We start from the raw sequence: 20,403 nt of genomic DNA on the forward strand, positions 1-20,403 counted from the left end.
CGCCGCGCGCTTTCATTTGTTGCTATATGGATAGAGATGGTGAGCTCAGTGCGCCTTCGTCACCCAGCAGCTGTGTTGTCCTCTCCGAGCTCGGCTAGTCCCACTGGCTGAGCACGTCGGATACCATTCCAGCTTGCGCGACTCGCCGCTGCGGGCCTGCGCGCCTCCCGTGCTTCTCTTACTCTTGCTCGGCGACCGCACGCCGTGCCGCCCCTTCAGTCTGCCTCGCCATTCGGCCGCCCCTCTTTCGTCGTGCTCATCGGCGATCACTGGTGGAAAAACCATCTTTCGTCGGTCCGGCAAAATCCACAATAGTCCCGGATCCAAAAAGAACCGGAACTAAAGATTGTTTTTAGTCCGGTTATAAAAATTTTGATCTTTAGTCCCGGTTGGTGTTACCAACCGGGACTAAAGATGATCTTTAGTCTCGGTTTATCCCTTGTCAGATGTATGTCAGGGGGCCGAGGATCTTTAGTCCCGGTTGGTGTCAATAACTGGGACTAAAGATCACCACTTTAGTCACGGTTGGTACTACCAACCGAGACTAAAATTAAACACGTAGTATATAATCCCTATCCCTTATCCTCTCCTCCACACTTATCCCCTCTCCTCAGATCTAACTCTCTTCCTCATCCCCTCTCCTCCAACTCCTCCCCTTCCTCCTCTTCTCCCCTTCTCCCCTTCCTCCTCCCCCCTCCTCCCCTTCCCATCCGGCCGCCCGGCGGGCGGCGGCTGGCGGCGCCGTGCGTGGTGGCGAGAGGCGGCGGCCGTGGCGGGCGGCGGGGCGGCGCCCGGCGGAGGCAGGCAGGGCCGCAGCCGGCGGTGGGCGGCGGGGCCGCGGCGTCGCGCGCGGCGGCGGGCGGCGGCAGCCGGGGCGGGCGGCAAGGCAGCACCCAGCGGAGGCCGGCAGGGCCGCGGCGGGCGGCGGGCGGCGGCGGCCGGCGGGTCCGCGCCCGGCGGCCGGCGGGCGGAGGGGCCGCGGCCGGCGGGTCCGCGCCCGGCGGCTGGCGGCCGGCGGGGCCGCGCTCAGCGGTTGTGGCGAGCGGCGGCAGCAGCAGCATTGGTTTTTTTTTTTAAAATTTGTGATGATTCACTGAGATGTATTTGACTGAAAAGTTACAAATTTGTGATTCATTGTTTGGATTTGTGATGTATTTGAGTAATTTCTTAGGATATTGTGATGTATTTGATTTGTGTGTATAAGTAACTTTATGATTTGTGATGTGGGTTTGGTGATGTGAATTTGGGATGTTATTTTGATTTGGGGATTTGCCTACTTGATTCGGGAGAAAATAAAAAGGGAAAAAGAAAAAGAAAAGGGGAACATCTGGTACTGCCGCTATTGTCTCTTTAGTCCCGGTTAGTAACATCAGCCGGGACTAAAGATCCTCTCTCTTTAATCCCGGTTGGTGGTACCAACCGGGACTAAAGATGTATCTTTAGTCCCGGTTATGTACATCTTTAGTCCCGGATCCTTACTCCCGGTTGGAAAACCGGGACTAAAGAGGGGTTCCCAACCGGGAGTAAAGATGGTTTCTCCACCAGTGGATGCCTCGCTCCCGGCCGAAGGGGACGAGGAAGAGAGAGATTATGGAGAGAAAGAGATGATATGTGAGATTGATAAATGGGCCCATGGGCAAACTTATCTTTAACCAATGTCTCTCTCTGTTTTTATCGGAAATAATAAAATAATGCCTCAAGTGTCCAGCAGCTAATTACCATATTTTTATAGTGTCCACGAGAAGATACACGTTCTTTGGATGTCTCACATAAACTTTGATCAATGTTCTGTAGCAAATTTTGCCTACAGAGATGAACCATAAAATTGTTGCATCCACTGTTGCGCGCTCTCTCGCAATTCATGAGAGCGCCATCTCCTGCTTTTCTCTCGACTACGCCACCGCTTTGTCCTTGGCTATCTGCATATATGTTCGGCCTAGCTCAGCCCTGATGCCCTTATTTCAGTTCTAGACATCTCCATTCATCAACCTTGTGCAAGGAATGGGAGGGAAACACCAACAGCCATCAACAGAGGTGGAACTGGGCCTTTAGAGTCCTAAACGTGGAAAAGTACTTTTTTAATAATAGAATATAACATCCCGGTCTTTGCTCAAAGAGCTACAGCCAATTTTTACAAACTAGCACTCTAAATGAGTGAAGTTTAATTAACCGAACAACAACATCATCCACAAAGGATTAAAGAAAAAACCAAACTAAGATTAAGAGAACACATTTATTGAAGCCTATTTGTGAATCTCCATCCATAATTGGCAAAGAGTTGCATAACCGTCGTCTCAAGCCTACAACATGCAACTTTTATGAACTCGCCATCTTCATCAGACCACTATATATATAAAGTTTTTACGAGTCAATTATATGGTAATAGTTTTTTTTCCTTTTCTGTTGCAAATGCTATACCCATATTGCATTTTTAAAATTTCTCTATCATGCCCGCAGCAAAAGATTGAACCGAGGCCCACCCGGGCACCGCCACGCGCGGGATATCATCTAGTATTTTTAAATTTGAATGCCATGTTAGCGCCACGTGAAAGGACGACCAGGTCAATACCGCCACGCTAGCGAAACCGCCCTTCAAAACCGCTGAGGGAGTCAATTTACACCGGTTTTAATAGTTCAGGGAGTTGTCCTATACGGTTTTGTGGATGAGGTTCACGGATTAGATTCGGGTCACTTTTAAGGGAGTCGAAGTGAACTTATTCCTAATCGGAGACGACAACAAAAGTAATACAAGTCCTTACAAAGTACTCCCTACATCATAAAATAAATAAATATCTACTATCTAATTTCGTAATACTATGATATATCCAAATTTGTAGTACTATGATATGTATTCAGATTTCTATACTAGAATGTCTCATACTAGTAACTTCAGAAAATTATATATATATATATATAATATATATATTTTATATATATATAAAATATATATATATTAAAAATATGTTCTTTAATATTGGTATTGCAAATTTTATTCCATCGATGTATGTCAAAACTGAAACCACTGTAAGAAGTTACTGATTCATTTTCTTTTGAAACATGAACTTCATTTCAAAATCAAATTGCATCTCCCCTGCAGTTCCTTTTAAGGTACCCCATGTAGAACACAGGTATGAATCAGCTAGTATAGAATATTCAGCCATGTTATACCACTGTTCACACATATAACAGACACTTCCATTCTCAAAAAACTGTACACTACTCACAAGCTGGATGTGGATTTTTATCCCTTGAGCGAACATCCCTTCGTTGTTTGCATGTCATCTAAATAGTTATCAAAAAATTTGAAAAAAAATGACAACATAGATTAATACGAAATATATCACTCCACAAACATGCAAGACCAAATTTAACTTCTACAAGTTGCAACAAAAATAACAAATTAAACTGAAAATAGTTATCGCACATTCGCAACTATATTTGTTATTTTTGTTACAACTTGTAGAAGTTGAATTTAAACTTGCATATTTGTGGAGTGATATATTTCATATTAATCTATATTGCCAATTTTTTTTATATTTTTTTATGACTATTTAGGTAATATGCACGAAACGAGGGATATCCCCTAGAGGGATGAAATGACTTTCCCCTCACAAGCTACATATAAAAACCTGCCCGGTTCAGCAACCTACCAGGACTCCAGGACCGTCATCCATTTCTCACTCTTTTCGGTGACACCGACCAACGGCCAAACGCCCAAATCCAGTAGTCATTCATACTAGGATGCAACTTGATCAGTCCGCGCATGCAAAGCACACGCACTGACACTGCCATATGCCGTAATCTCCCCGCTCTTAATCCCCATTTGCTCGGACGCAATCTAGCTAATATCCCCTTCTTCGTGCTTATGGAAAGTGACAAAAGTGTATATCAGAGGGATTAATTCTTCGTCCTTGCCTTCACTCCAACGTCTGCACTGCGAATCCACACTCCTCGATCGATCGAGAGTCCTTTGCAGCCGTATAGTGCGGTGCAAGGCTAATCGGTGATGGATCCTATAGATGGATCGTTCATGCACAAGCTAACGGCCGGCCGGGGTTGTAATGCACCATGCGTGTCTGGGTCAAGTCCTAAGCTGAAGCAACCATCCTGTACAAGGCATATCACATCCCTGCATGGATGGATGGATGGATTAACCGGCCCGGATCGGGGCGAGATCGATCGATGGATAAATGGGGAGATCAAGTGATCGTCAAGGTGAAATTTAGACCGGTGTGGTGTGTGTGGGGGGAATTTGATGATCTTGTGTAGCTTGCAATCCCAGGCACATTTCTTGTTCTTTTGGTAATTCGTTGGCCTCTCACTTTCCTGGGGTTTGAGAATTTGAGTTTGTGAGTTTGGGCCGTCGTTATTATATATAGGTCACCAGTTCTTGGCAATGGCGATCAGATCACAGTAATCTGGTAATTAGCCAGCTCAAGCGTGGTTGATTAGTTGACTGATCACGAGCAGTGACGAGTTGGTTGTGATCGACGAGCTAGTTTTGTTGTGTGCAATGGCGATCGGCGGCGACGCGGGGCGGGTGGTCGGCGATGGCGGCGCCGGCGCCGGCGACGACAACATCATCCTGAACCCGGAGTTCGACAGCGGGCTGGACAACTGGTCCGGGAGCGGGTGCAAGATCGAGCTGCACGACTCGCTCGACGACGGCAAGGTGCTCCCCGTCAGCGGCAAGTACTTCGTGGCGGCGACGGGGAGGACGGACACGTGGAACGGCGTGCAGCAGGACGTCACGTCGCGGCTGCAGCGGAAGCTGCTGTACGAGGTCGCCGCCACGGTGCGCCTCTCCGGCGCCGCCGCGACGCCGTCGCCGTGCGAGGTCCGGGCCACCGTCGCCGTGCAGAACACCGACGGCCGGCAGCAATACATCAGCGTCGCCAAGTACGACACACGCACACACATCTCTCGAATCGATCCTCTCCTCGATCGCCGGTTCTTCTGATGGATCGGTGGCGGCGGTGCAGGTCGCCGGCGGTGTCGGACAAGGAGTGGATGCAGCTGCAGGGGAAGTTCCTGCTGAACGGCACGGTGGCCAAGGCGGCGATCTACATCGAGGGCCCACCTGCCGGCGTCGACCTGCTGCTCGACAGCCTTGTGGTCAAGCACGCCCAGAAGGCCACGCCGGCGCCGGCGCCGGACTTCAAGGTGACAGACTGACAGTCACCTCACCTCGCCGCCGGCCAACTCTGCTTCATCACTGATGGAGCACGAATCTTAAAGCACCCGTACGTCATCGTGTTTTTTTTTTTAAAATTCTTTTTTGCAGAACCTGGAATATGGCGCGAACATCCTGCAGAACAGCGACCTGGACGACGGCGTGAACGGGTGGTTCGGGCTCGGCTCGTGCGCGCTCTCCGTCCACGGCGGCGCGCCGCGCGTGCTCCCGCCCATGGCGCGGCAGTCGCTGTCGCCGCTCGACGGCGACGACGGCGACGGCGGCGAGCCGCTCAACGGGAAGCACATCCACGTCACGAACCGGGCGCAGACGTGGATGGGCCCCGCGCAGGTCATCACCGACAGGGTGACGCCGTACGCGACGTACCAGGTGTCGGCGTGGGTGCGCGTCGGCGGGCAGCAGGCGGCCGGCAAGCCGCAGAACATCAACGTCGCCGTCGCCGTCGACAGCCAGTGGCTCAACGGCGGGCAGGTCATGGCGCTGGACGAGCGGTGGTACGAGATCGGCGGGTCGTTCCGCGTCGAGTCGTCGTCCACGCCGCCGTCGCGCGTGATGCTCTACATCCAGGGCCCCGACCCCGGCGTCGACCTCATGGTCGCCGGCCTCCGCGTGTTCCCCGTCGACCGCAAGGCCCGCGCCAAGCACCTCCGCAAGCTCACCGACAAGGTGCGCAAGCGCGACGTGGTGGTGAAGGTGACGGCGGCGGCGGGCGGCGCCGCCGCCGCCGACGGCGTGGAGGTGCGGGTGCGGCAGGTGTCGAACAGCTTCCCGCTGGGCGCGTGCATCATGCGGACCAACATGGACAACGAGGACTACGTGGACTTCTTCACCAAGCACTTCAACTGGGCGGTGTTCGGGAACGAGCTCAAGTGGTACTGGACGGAGCCGGAGAAGGGGCAGCTCAACTACGCCGACGCCGACGACCTCCTCAAGCTCTGCGCCGACCACGGCATGTGCGTGCGCGGCCACTGCATCTTCTGGGAGGTGGACAGCGCGGTGCAGCAGTGGGTGAAGGCGCTGCCCGCCGACGAGCTCTCCGCCGCCGTGGCCAGCCGCATCAACGGCCTCCTCACCCGGTACAAGGGCAAGTTCCGGCACTACGACGTCAACAACGAGATGCTGCACGGGTCCTTCTACCAGGACAAGCTCGGCGCCGGCGCGCGCGCCGCCATGTTCCGGGCGGCGAGCGAGCTGGACCCGGACGCGCTGCTGTTCGTCAACGACTACAACGTCGAGGGCGCGTGCGTCGACGTCCGCGCGACGCCCGAGGCGTACATCGCGCAGGTGACCGGGCTGCAGGAGCAGGGCGCGGCGGTGGGCGGCGTCGGGCTGCAGGGCCACGTGACCGCGCCCGTCGGCGCCGTCGTGCGCGCGGCGCTCGACCGGCTCGCCGTGCTGGGCCTGCCGCTGTGGTTCACGGAGCTGGACGTGTCCTCGGCGAACGAGCACGTCCGCGCCGACGACCTGGAGGCGATGCTCCGGGAGGCGTACGCGCACCCGGCGGTGGACGGCGTCGTGCTCTGGGGGTTCTGGGAGCTCTCCATGAGCCGCGACGACGCCCATCTCGTCGACGCCGAGGGGGAGGTGAACGAGGCCGGCCGCCGCCTGCTGCAGCTCAAGCGGGAGTGGCTCACCCGCGCGCACGGCCGCGCCGACGGCAACGGCGAGTTCAGGTTCCGGGGGCACCACGGCGCGTACCACGTCGACGTCGTCACGCCCGCCGGCGCCAAGATCTCCCAGGAGTTCACCGTCGACAAGGATGACGCGCCGCTCGTGCTCAACATCACCGTGTGATAATAAGAAGAAAAATGAAGTTTATTATTCTACATAATTAATTAATTAAGCCCAGAACGCCGTGCTACTAGAACAATTAACTAAATAATGGGCTAGTCAAATTCATTTTTTTTATCATTAACTTGATCATGATATATACGCTCACAAAAATATGGGATATATATCACAATTGTCGCGAAGAATATGCAACTATTTATGCAAGCGTGAATATCTACATATACATATAAAATTGTGTGGTGTGTATTGCTGTGTGTTATTGCTGAAGATATAATTGTAAATTCTTCTTTTGGCTTCAAAAAAAAAAAAATTTGCACTTGCATACGGGAGTACTTAAAACCTACATAAAATTAATTTGAAGCAAAATAATTTTGTTCTTGTAAATTCATGCTTTTATTTCGAAAGTGTTTTCTATTGTCAAGTTTTTGTATAGTTAGTTCACACAAAAAAAAAGGTTACAATAACTTGAGAAAGCAAGGGATGGTTTTACAACAAATTCTGAAGCTATTTATTAATTTTAAGTCAAAAAAAAAATTGTAGCCTCTTTCCTAGATCGCCATGTCAGCTAATTAAAACAGCCATATAAACGTTTACAAGTGTAATAGTTTGTGGTTTTGATGGTTTGGAATTGAATAATGCCTAGTTAGGGCAGTCCCCATGGTGAATTTTATATAAAGTTATCCATCTTCATTTATGGCACATAAACATAACTTATATGGATCACAATTAAGGCAGCATATCCTATGCACACAGGCCCTCACGTGTACACACGTGCACACCAACTAAAAAATGTCACCAAAAAATCTAGAAAAAAATCATACACATGCTTTCAATTGTATTACACCCAGGGTTAAAATCTTAACGTCAAATTCATTATATTTTAGCCGTAACAAAAAAAACAAAAAATCTGACAGTTTTAAGGTTGCAATTTTGTCAGAATTTTATCTTTTTTGTTATTCTATATGTAGAATGAATTTGAAGATGCGACTTTGCACGTAGATGTAATACTATTGAAAGTACATGTATGAATTTTCTTAGAATTTTTTGTGATAATTTTTAGTTGGTGTACACGGTGTGTACACGCGAGGGCCTGTGTGCATAGGATACGCTCCCCACAATTAATGTGTCAATGTATAATGCCTATGAATGGACCAACAGTAAATATTACCCTATCCTTCTAATCTCCTCTTACTTCTTTGGTCATATATATTTCTTAAAAAACGTGTTGATAATTCCATCCCCAAGACCCCAATATGTAATGTTTAGCTTTCTAGTTTGTGTTTGAGCTATGCCCATACAATGATACAAAGACACCATCTTAGGGCTTATTTGAAATACATAATTGGGGGAATGAATGAATATGAAGAAACAAATAATTTTGACATGAATAATGCAATTGTAAAATAGATGATTGCAAAATAAAGAAAAAAACAAGCATAATCGTTTGAATAGACTGCACGAAGAAGGCAGGAATCGAATGAGAAAGATAAACTTAGAGAAAATTGTTCAAGATGTTAGAGTTCTATTTAACTTCTCTCCAAAATCTTTATGCATTGAACCATTCATTAGGAATTTCTTATATATGATTTGGAAAAGCTTCAACCCTTTATTTAAAGGGCTAAATAGAAAATTTCTATAGGATTTGAATCTAAAAAAATTCCTTGATCCAAAAATCCTTAGTTTCAAATGGGGCCTTACTGTCCTCTATCTATAATTTCTTGCGGCATCATATAAAATCCTACTTCATGTGTACACCCATTGACCACCTGTGTTTGTTGTGTGTTTCTTAAAAAAAATATGAAGTTCATGTGGTTGATTTTTAAAGCTTCATGGAACTTTGGGGTTTTAGAATAAACATTTTCATTGCGTATATATGCATGAATAAACTTTTTCCTTACACACCTTGAGGTTGCCGAAATAATCGGTTCTAGCATAGTTGCTGTTTGGATCCAGGGACTAAATCTTAGTCCCTGTCATATCGGATGTTTGGACATTAAAAGTATTAAACGTAGACTAATAATAAAACTAATTACAGAAATGAGAGCTAATTCACGAGACAAAATTTTTAAGCCTAATTTATCTATAATTAGCACAGATTTACTGTAGCATCACATAGGCTAATCATGGATTAATAGGCTCAATAGATTCGTCTCGCGAATTAGTCCAGGGTTATGGAATGAGTTTTGTCATTAGTCTGCGTTTATTACTTCTAATTAGTGTCAAACATCCGATGTGAAAGGGACTAAAATTTAGTCACTGGATCCAAACAGGTCATAATATCATCGGAGACAACTTCGCCGATAAAGGTCAGACTTTTGGCGCTGTTGCATTGGCACCCCACTACAATAGCAGTCTTTTCTCTGAAGAACATAACCAATATTCGCAGATACCCTACACATGAACAAACAAAAACAGATAAAACACCATCACAAGTCTCTGCTCTGACATAACATTAATGGATTATAACACACATAAACTGTTTGAAATTAAGTGTATCAATTACAACGGCACAAAAAATCTGTATAATTTATACGTATACCATTACCATGTATAGTGGATAATATATATATATGACTGAATCATATATATGTGCGTTAGCAAGTGAAACATTTCCATTGTTACACCATCCCTTATAACTAATTAAACTCTGGCATTAGCTAGATGCATCTATTTATATATGTGTATATATATGCAGCATACTCTCTCTGTCCCAAAAAAACCAACCTAGGAGTGGACGAGGCATACAACAAATCTGGACAACTATTTATATTTGTTGTATTAGGAAATATCTCGTTCACTCTTCTAGGTTGGTTTTTTCCGGGATCGGAGGGAGTATATATGTATGTGACCAAATCGTTATACTACATTATGAGCACACCAAACCCACACCATGTACTGATCAATGAAACATGAATGCGGGCCATCGATCGATCACGGGCCACCGCGGGGGTAGGCGCCCCCTCCGGTGAAGTGCTGCCCTTCCATGCCGCGGACGACGGCGGAGCCGCCGCCGCTCGTGGAAGCGCCGGCGCTAGCGCCGCCGTAGCTGGCGGCGCCTGCGGGCTGCAACGACCTGTACTCCATGGCCAGCGGCGTCGGCTTCCAGTGGCGCTTCCGCTGGTTGATGAACCAGTTGTTGATCTGCTTCGCGTCCAGCCCCGTCGACTCCGCCAGCGCCGCCTTCTCCAGCTCCTGCACCGCCACAGCAACTGCAATCGATCAGCCATCTTCTTCTTCTTACACAGATCAAAATTAAGCAAGATCGTCGTACCGATGGGTAGGGCCATCGGTAGTGAAGCTGCCACCAGTGGAGGAGCTTCTGGCGAGCGTCCCGGGGCAGCTTGCCTTTCTTCTTCTTCTTGGAGAGCTCCCTCCATAGGCTGCTCAGGTAGCCACTGTACTTGTTCAGGAGGTGGCTCTTCAGCTCCTTGTCCTCCGCGCAGGGGCTGGTGATCTCCGGCAAGCCGGCCGACGCCATGTCGCCGCCGCCGGCCTCTTGCTCGTCTTCGGAGGAATTGCCACCTTCTGAGCCGTTGTCATCTGCACGTAATGTTTTTGCGATCAGGGGGAAATCTTTTTGATGTATATCGGTCGCGTTTCTTGCTGGTTATTTAATTAGGTATAAAAATATTGATAATGTAAAAACATGTAAGTTTGAATTCGACATATATACTCCTTCTATTTTATATTATAAGTAATTTTGACTTTTTTCTAGTTAAACTTATTTAAGTCTGACCAAGTTTATAGAAAATATAATAGCATTTCTAACACAAAACAAATATATTACCAATATATATTCAATGCTAGATTTAACGAAACTAATTTGGTGTTTTAGATGTGGCTATTTTTTTTCTATAAATTTAGTGAAACTTAAAAAGGTTTGAAAAAATATATGAAAACAACTTATAATATAAAATAGACGGAGTACAAGTTGCAAAAAAAAAAAAAACTGAACTCTAGCTAGAACATAACTGCATAAGAACTATTCACATTCAATTTGTTTTTCCTCAGCTTGTATTAGTCAAATTCAAACGTTTATATTTGTGAAGTAAAATATTACATATTGATCTATATTCTCAACTTTTTTTTATAGCACAAAAAAGAAGGGACATACTCTTGTGGGATAAAAAATCTCCTTCTTGCGATGAGGGCAAGCATGGGTGGATAAATAATTAAGCACATCAAATCATACTTGAAGTTTGTTTTCAACATAGAATTTCTAGTATATCATTTAATGGACATGCAATTGGTATATATGGTGACCCCCTAGATGCATGTCTAACTATATAAAATGAACACAAAATATATGAACATGAAATAAATTTTTAATGGAAACCATCCTTTATTGAAATTAGTTCTTAATTTAGCAACCATCCTTTATTGCAAACTTAGAGCTCAAATTCTACCAGTGTTTACGGAAACAATAAGACCTTGTTCGGTTTGGAGGGGATTGAGGGGGAAAAATTCCATGCCACAGTAAATGTGGAATAAATTCTCTCTAATCCCTTCCTCATGGGGATTAACCAAACAAGCCCTAAGGGGAATTTACTAACATAATATAACTTAAAAGGATCATAAAAATGACAAATGTACTAATCACATAAATTTCTTTTCTCTTCTCCTATAACTAGTTTTAAGTGTAGACTTGAATTTTAAGTTAGTGTATGCTATAGATTAATTATGTACTCAAGTTTACAGCGTTATGGATTTTGTGCTTAAAATAATTGGTTTTTCATATGTTTTCAAGTGAATACTGTTTTCACTACACATAAGTATATGCCCTAACAACGTAATTAATATGTCAGATATAGTATCTGAACTTTGATCTGTAATATACATTACCTGTGCTTCTACATGCATCTTTCTTTGTCGCATATATGCATTACTAGCTTGTACATTAATTAGCATTGTCAAATTATTTGCAATGCCACATTAGCAAGCTTTTTTTTTTTTGACAAAACATAAAAACTGCTAGCTAGATGTGTGCAATATTTTGGAGGTATGGTCTCCACGGTATATGTTAATCTTTTCGAGAATGATCATCAGCTAGGGTGTAATGTTGATTTTGGGAAGCCCTAGCTAGCTGCTCAGAGGAGTACTGTAAGGTTTAATTTAACTGATCTTGAAAAATATGCATGCGCATGATCACTGTACATGCAAATACAAGCATTAACTAGCTTTATAGCAACTTCATTTCTGTTTACGGCATTTTCCCCATAAATTAAAATCCTTTTCTGAATGCCAAATAAGTCTATAAGCAATATATATATAGCAGAACTGCATGCCATTACCATCCAATTACTGCTAGTACATACTAATACTCAAACTAGCTAGCTGATATATATATATATATATATATATATATATATATATATATATATATATATATATATATATATATATATATATATATATATATATATATATAAATAAGCCTATAACTTGCATGTCATTACCACCCTATTAGGAGTACTGAACACTAGTACATATATAAACAATCCAAAGAGAGCTGAGTCAGTGTGGCTCCCCACACCAGCCTGTAATATGCAACAGGCTTATCAAATGCGATCCAATAGTAATCACACGCAAAGCTAGGCTAATGAACGGTCGGAGCCGGCCAGACAACACGAGACAGCACGGGCAGCGAACATCTCAATCAGGGATTCACATGCCATGATCAGTGCAGAGACAGATATCAGCCACGCCGGCCTGCACTGCACTGCCCGGCAACGTGCACAGTGCTAGCTCGTACGTCGATCTATCTCTGAATACTATCTCTCATGGCTGCATATACTTATCATATATTGTGTGTGTCTGTGTGTCTGTGTGTGTGTGTGCGCTGATGACCAATGTACATATGGCCGGCTATGCATATATGCATGCATCATATCCATGTATATTAATTTGTAAACGCATGCACAGATCACTCATTAATTTGGAGATTAATGAAACGCATGCATGACATGAGTCCAGAGCTAGGCAGTGAACTCGTGATGGATGTGTCGTCCTTAATTAATTTACTTTTCTCTCTCTTTCTCTGCAGATGTGTTCCTAGGACTTCTTTTTCTTTATCAGATGGGGCTCCCAACCCAGCTGCAGATACACTGCAGGTATGCTGCTGCTAATTCAGAGAGAAATAGCTGGAGTTGTTGCAAGAATCGTCAGGGTGATACTGTGCATGACTGCAGCATCGGTTGGACCCATTTCCTGGGCACTGATCCACATGCGAGCCAGAGAAAGCAGCAAGTAAATTAATTAAAAGGGGATGCGATCATTTCAGAATTCAGACTCCTTTTTTTGGAGCAAAAGGGGTTATATTTGTGGCGGGAGTTCTAGAGAGGAGCCGTACGTCTAGGCATTCATGCATGCAAGCGGTTCAAGAAAATTAGAACGTGCGTTTCTCTTCGGAGATCTCTTAATTAATTGGCTTGCAAAAGGGGGACTATGTATATATGCTCAATAATTTCATGCGACATCGATTCATTGGAGAAAAGACTATTTATATTACTTATAGGAAATGGTTGCTCTGGGATATGATTCTCTGAACTCTCTTCGTTCCAAATGTCCAAACAAAATGCCCTAGCTAGCATAATTTGCTAAGCAGTTCTATGACAAAAAGATGCATATGCCTGAGTGGCTTATATGTCTTCACATTAATTAACCATTCTACATCGCTCTGAATTTATCAAGGGATAAGATCGTTTTAAACATCATAAATGGCGCATAACTGTTCACTTTATTATTTCATAGCCCACCTGAATCACGGTTTCAAAACAAGCATTTTGTTCCTTTTTTGCTTTGAAAACCACTTCAAAATATGTGCGCAGATAACAGGTCACACGGCACGCTACATAGGCAGCACTATATATAGCGTGTTCGTTTTCTGAAACAAACAAATAAACATGTACTAGGATGCCTGCTCAGCAACAGGATATATCCTTTTCAGAAACTGCACATCTCTGAAAAGAAAAAGGAAAAGAAAAGAAAAGAAAAGAAAAGAGAAAGAGAAAAACTGTTCAAGTGCAAGCATAATCACCTAGTGTAAACGAGTCGATCTGTGCCTCCATGTTTCTGAAGAACTGGTCGGCCTCTTGAATTGGTCTTGTCAGCTCCTGCCTGTAGCTCACCAGCATATCAATGTAGGTTTCCTGCTCACGAATATATGCGCAAATTTAACCCCCCCTTCTTCTTGTGAAATAAGGCGTTAGTTGTAAATTAAACAGTACTAATTAATGGTGAATTTTGTAGTATTTTGTTCGGGAGAACTCTATAACTGGCTATATTTGACAATTGAGAGCATGCAGAGATCTTCATCTTCTTATTATTACCATAAACTCGTCGAGCTCCGGGTCTGACGACTGCCCTTGAAGGTGCCTGTCTTCTGCACGCGAGTCGAGCTCGCCGGCGAGGGCGGAAAGCCGGCCGACGACCTCCAGCGGAGCTCCGACCTTAGGTTTCACAAAATCAAAACCAGTTCCACACACACATAAATTCAAAAAGAAGATGGGAAGAAAAAAGAATTTGAAAGAGAGGCAACAATTGCCATGAATTATATTAATCACATGCATGTGTGTGCTTAGGATGTGAGGAATTCAGTATATATAGTTTACCTTCTGGCAATCTATGAAGGCTCCGAGGAGAGCCGGGTAGAGGGGGTGCGACATGATCTTGGCTTTGATTGCATCCGTTTCCCTCTCATGGAAAGATTGTCTAGAAGGTTCCAAGGCGGCTGCCGGCGGCGGCGCCGACGACGGCACCGCCGGCGAGGTGGATGTGGAGGTTGGGTTGTCCAAGGTGAGGCACAAGGGGGACGACGTGGCAGCCTTAGAGTCAGGTGCAAGAAGAGGAAGCTGCTGCTCCATGGGTGTACTTATCTCCAAGCTAATCACAATATCCCTAATTATCTACTAGTGAGGGGGATTAAAGGGGGCAAGGAGGGGAAGAAGGGGCACTAATCTAGTCGTCTATAGGATTGTCTTCCAATCCTGGATCGGAGTGTGTGTGAGAGAGAAGGGGAGAGAGAGGAGAGAGAGAGAGAGAGATAGAGAGAGAGGGTGTGGTTTGAACTTAAAATCTAGATACAGTGGTCGGCCAGTAATGCAGATGAGAAAAGGGGGCCAATAATGGAAGGGAACAATAGTTGTTGTGGAGTAGGGAATTGCTGTTCCTGAAGGGAAAAAAATATTATTTCTTCTGTCCCACAACTGAAATCCATCCCCACCCTAATATATTAGTATATTACTTTCTGTCGTACAAAAAAATTTGAAATTATAGCATTTGAAAGAGAAATTAGTACGAATGAAAATGGCTTGGATGTCTCTCGTTAAATGAGGAGTTGTAGAGAGCGGGGGTAGTTTAGCGTAGGGCTGTCAACGAGCCGAGCCTATAAAATATTCGAGCTTTCAGACGGGCTCGGTTCGAGCTCGACTATCGAGCTTGATTTTTAAATAGAACAATATATATTTTAAGAATAATTTTTTGAAAAATAGTTAATTTCTAGTTCATCATATTAATAGAAGAAGAAAAAAAATAAAATAAATATATAACGTCAATACAAGGTATAGAAATAACATATTTAATATAATAATTTATTAAATAACAACAAAAACCATATATTACTAGAATCGTTGAAAACTCAAGCTCAGCTCGAAGAAGCTCACGAGCCTTGGGAGAGGCTCGGGCTCGGCTCGTTTGGAGCTCAAGCCGAGCTCGAGCAACTTGTGCGTCTCGAGCTTTTTTGACAGCCCTAGTTTAGGGTGCAAGATAAAAGAAATTTCAATGATGAGTGATTTGAGAAATAAATAGTACTCTATAATTACAATCTTTGTGAGATAAAATTTAAGTGTTAGGATTGTGCAGCTCTGGGAATAGAGGGAGCACAATTTTTGTTGTAGTTTCTACTATTAATTAAATTAAACATGCAGATTTTTCCTTGCAGTACTCTGCGGAGCTAGCTACTACTAAAATAGAATTATATATGATATGTAACTCTAGCTTATGTTTACATAATTACATCTATTTTTCTATTACTGTTGCTTACGTTTCCATATATTAATTTGTATTTTGTATGCGATTATATAAAATAAATACAATTGTTTAATTAGCATATAACAATTTTTTATGTTTTTATGAACACAATTTTATTTTATATATAACTATGAGATTAGTCTACACCGTTATAATCTGGGTTTACCACAATCCAAATGGTCCTTAGGAGCAAACATGATAACTCTTTTTCGACCACTCTTAGTAATATAATATATATATAATTTATACATTTATTCAAAAAAATTTATGCACTTAATTATCTTGTGATGACATTATTGTATAATAATATTTAGGCTTATATGTATTCATTATTTTATTTTCTTGGATGTGAGGTTTCACTCGAAGAACATGTACTCCTCTATCGAGAAAAGACAATGTCTGGGATAAATGTGGATATGCATATGGCTATACATTCATCCTTAAAAGCTGCCCTTTTTTTCCTCAGAGGGAGTATATCCCAAATTAGTGTCTTTTAAGTGCAAACCATGCACTGCACTGAATTAATCAACAGAGAATATAAACAAGCATTCAAGAACCTTTTTTAAGGAAGTATTCAAGAACCTGACAACCCAATAGATTTTAGCCGCCTGTAGAAATTATGCAACATTTCCACACGCCTTTGGTTAGAGGCAGTGCATGGATTCAACCCCTTATAATTTCAAGAACCTAAAAACAGTTTTTACAGGGGACTACATTATAAGTGATTAAGCCCATTGCCTCTAACCAAAGGCATGCAGGAATGCTGCATAATTTTTATAGGTGGCTAAAATCCATTGCTAGTAGATATTTAGGTTGTGCGGCTAAAATCGGTGACTGGATAATTTCCACGCGTGCACCTGTGTTTTAGTGCATATGGGCTTAGGTTGCATTCTGGAGAGGTGTTTCATGCCTTAATAACACCTGTGTTTCATATTCTAAACAATCATGTGTACCAGCCGGATAGATATGCAAGAGTGTTCGTGTGGTGTGACGAAAGTGTGATGTGTGTGTATCTGTGTGAGCTTTGGTCATCGGAACTATAATTATTTATGAAAAAACAGAAGCGAAAATCCATTTTTATCGCGTAATTTATATTTTTGTGGTTAAGAATTTCTGTATGTTTTTCTTTGTTTGCAACGTACAGTATACGGATCGAGACATGTTTTGTACATTGAAAGCGGTGCTGCTGGTACGCACGGTCACGTTAATTCCCTTACTGTCACTAGAAACAGCAGGACTAAATCAGATAATATTAAGAAATTAGTAACATACATCAGATGAGTAGTCATATAACATCACGTCAAAAAGAAAGAAAAAGGTTAGTGGGCACACAGACGAGACAGGTTAATTAGTTCGATCTGATATCCTTGTACCATCGAAGAAAGGACGGTGCATGTGAATATTTTTTGTTGGCGTACGTTCATTAATTAATTAATTTTTATATTCTGTCCTAAATTTATATATTATATAAATTTGCCGTACGCTATATTTTATCAATTTCTTTCTTGGGCCAACAATCAGTTAACAGAGCGACCAAGCTAATTAATCGCACTGCATGCATTTATGCGATAGTTTCGATCGATTAATTGAACGGTTGGGCCATTCTGACCGGTCGCCAATCACACGAGAGCTTGGATTTATTAAAGTTAGGACAGAACTGAAATATTTGGTCGATCGAGATCGATCGACATGGCCATTTGATCACATCTCATTTCCGTGCATCTTGCGGCCTTAATTATCTGGAGTTTCTGTCTGCACGTCGGACTCAATGTGCAGTGTAATGTCGTGCTCTATGCCGTAATTGTGGAACAAGGAAATTAAGAATTGTGTCGGTACAAGATATTTTTTTTTCAAATCGTTTTCCTACTGTTTTCAGGCGATCAAGATGCTATATCACCTTTACAATACAGTACATATCTTTTCTGATTTCCTTATGGGAGGCTTATCCGATCCATGTAGGTTAATTTGGCCCCATAGATAAATATCCCAGTAGTGATTTTTCTTAAATGACAGCAGTGAAAAAGGCAGAAAAAGAGTACTTGGTCTAATTAAATATCCATAGGGCCGGGGTTTATAAATTGGTCGTGGTCCTCTATGTCCTAAGCATGTGTGTTCAAAAGGAGACAACACTTTCGGATTGCTGTGTGTCCATATGAATATATTACTTCAAACCGGGAGAGTTTCGTCTCAACTATATATACAAGCGCAGAAGCCCGAAGGATAATTAGAGGGATTATATGCAAGATTGTTAATATCCCGATCCATATCCTAGTATCTTACAATAGTATGATCCTACGAAACCGAAATGATACCAATCCTACCTAGTATTCTAATTTTCGTAGTATCTCGATCTTACTTTTATTTTCACATCATCCTAATAAATCTTAGATAGTATCCCGATACTACGATCCCTACAATCATATTCCCCCCGTCTAAAAAATAAGAGATTTTGGTGAATGTGACACATCATAGTACAATAAATATGAACATATTCTCGGTCCAGATTCATTGTACTAGGATGTGTCGCATCCACCCTAAATCCATTATATTTTGTAACGGAAGGAGTAACAAATATTATTTAAAATAAGGTGGATTGAAAATAATATGGATAAATCTGCTCAAGTTTACTAAAAACCAATTAAATTTATCAAAATCAATATTATATGCTTTAATTTATACAACATATTACTCCGTATATATTTTATATAAAAATATGTACTTTCCAAAATATGATACGATGATAATACAAATCGAAAAACGATCATACGTAGTATCTCGATACTGATTACCTTGATTATATGCATGAAGATATTAAATAGAAAACAAAACACAGTGGATCACAATATCACAAGGATGCAGCAATGGACGTACAATATTTGTCCACTTCACTGTGAGTAAATTTCAAAATAAAAACATAGTTTGATTTTTTTAAAAAAACTATGAGTAAAATGGTTCTATCATATTCAACCATTTGTAAAATAATTGGATGAAGTAAACGAATCTCAGACGCCTATTACATCCTACAGCAGTTTAATTTCGGGTTTCTATTGTTTTAAACTATATTTTTCCCATGCATAGAGCTACTTAAGATACATGACGCTTTTCATCAGCAAAAACACACAACCATTTAGAGCATCTTCAACAGCCTCTCTAATTGCCTCTCCAAATTAAAATTTAACAACTCTAGCAAAAAAATATATGCTCCAATAGCCTCTCCAACCGGATAGCCAAGCCATCCAGCTGGCCAAATCTCTCCACTCCCTGGCCAAATTTGGCCATCCAAACTCACTAGCCAACGTGGGCCCCACAACTCTATCCCCCTCTCTCTCCCATCAAAAGGTTCCAGTCGAATCCACCACGAGTCCACGACGGCGGTGGCGGCGGCACGGCGAGGACAAGAGCGGGAGGGCACACCGACGGCACGGCAGTGGCACGGCGAGTGCGGGACGGCACGGTGGTGGGTGCCGGCCTCCTACCACCGCCTCTGCCCAGCATCAACCTGTGGAAGGACGAGATGGGGGCGAGGATGGAGGGAGTGGCGGTGGAGGCGTTGCTCGACGGCGAGGTCGGTGGCGGTGGCGGTGTTGCTCGATGGCGAGTTCGGCTAGAGCGGCACTGGCAGGAGGAGCCCGAGCGGCGGCGATGGGCGGATGGGGATGGAGCCCGAGCTCGGCCTGAGCGGCGGCGGATGGGGACGTGGCCCAAGCGGCGGCGGCAGTGAGGGAGGAGCGAGGGAGGCCGGCGAGGAGCGGATCCACACGCTGTAGCCCGCTGGCTCAGTGCCGTCGCCACTCGCTACTGTCCCCCGGCCCGCCTCCCGCGTCCGCTGTCGCCTTCGCACCCACGAGTCGCCGCCGCCATCCGCCATCACCTCGCGCGGCCTGCCTTCCATGAGTTGCCGTCGCCGTCGACTTCCGCCGTCGGCCCGTCGCTGCGTGACTGCATCCGAGGTAGAGGGGATGAACAAGGGAGATGTATGGGGGATTCGGGTGGAAGAAGGGTAGAAGAGACTGACATATGGGTCTTATTTGTCATAGACTTATAATGGAGATAGTAGATGGAGAGGCTGTTGGAGTAAACACGAGTTTGACTAGCTAAATTAGATGGAGAGTTGGGCAAATAGACAGTTGGAGAGTTAGATTTGGAGAGCCTGTTGAAAATGCTCTTAGCGGTACAAACTAGAGCTAACATCCTAGAGCCTGCTCGAATTTAGGCTGTGTTCTTATCCCTTCTTTTCCTACTCTCACCTCTCTTCTTCGTGCGCATATTTTTTAAACTGCTAACGGTGTGCTTTTTATGCAAAGGTTTTCTATAGGAAAATTGCTTAAAAAATCTCAATTTTTTTAGACTAATACTTAACTAATCACACGTTAATTTGATGTACAACACTG

General features: G+C 43.8%; 2 protein-coding genes across 2 annotated transcripts; one reads left to right on the plus strand and one right to left on the minus strand.

Annotated features, from left to right (window-relative positions):
• The first annotated feature begins 4,267 nt into the window (after positions 1-4,267).
• On the plus strand, positions 4,268-7,260 carry LOC127765844 (endo-1,4-beta-xylanase 1-like). Its single transcript, XM_052290804.1, has 3 exons — positions 4,268-4,899; positions 4,983-5,163; positions 5,285-7,260. The coding sequence occupies exons 1-3, from the start codon at positions 4,514-4,516 to the stop codon at positions 6,986-6,988; spliced, it is 2,271 nt and encodes a 756-aa protein (XP_052146764.1). The 5' UTR covers positions 4,268-4,513; the 3' UTR covers positions 6,989-7,260.
• Positions 7,261-9,373: 2,113 nt separating this feature from the next.
• LOC127767757 (homeobox protein knotted-1-like 4) lies at positions 9,374-15,055 on the minus strand. Its single transcript, XM_052293194.1, has 5 exons — positions 14,596-15,055; positions 14,314-14,433; positions 14,022-14,133; positions 10,257-10,525; positions 9,374-10,177 (listed from the first exon to the last, which is right to left on the minus strand). The coding sequence occupies exons 1-5, from the start codon at positions 14,845-14,847 to the stop codon at positions 9,917-9,919; spliced, it is 1,014 nt and encodes a 337-aa protein (XP_052149154.1). The 5' UTR covers positions 14,848-15,055; the 3' UTR covers positions 9,374-9,916.
• Between the last annotated feature and the right edge of the window lie 5,348 nt (positions 15,056-20,403).

Source organism: Oryza glaberrima, chromosome 3 (genome assembly GCF_000147395.1).
Source record: "Oryza glaberrima chromosome 3, OglaRS2, whole genome shotgun sequence".
In the NCBI taxonomy this organism is placed as follows: Eukaryota; Viridiplantae; Streptophyta; class Magnoliopsida; order Poales; family Poaceae; genus Oryza; species Oryza glaberrima.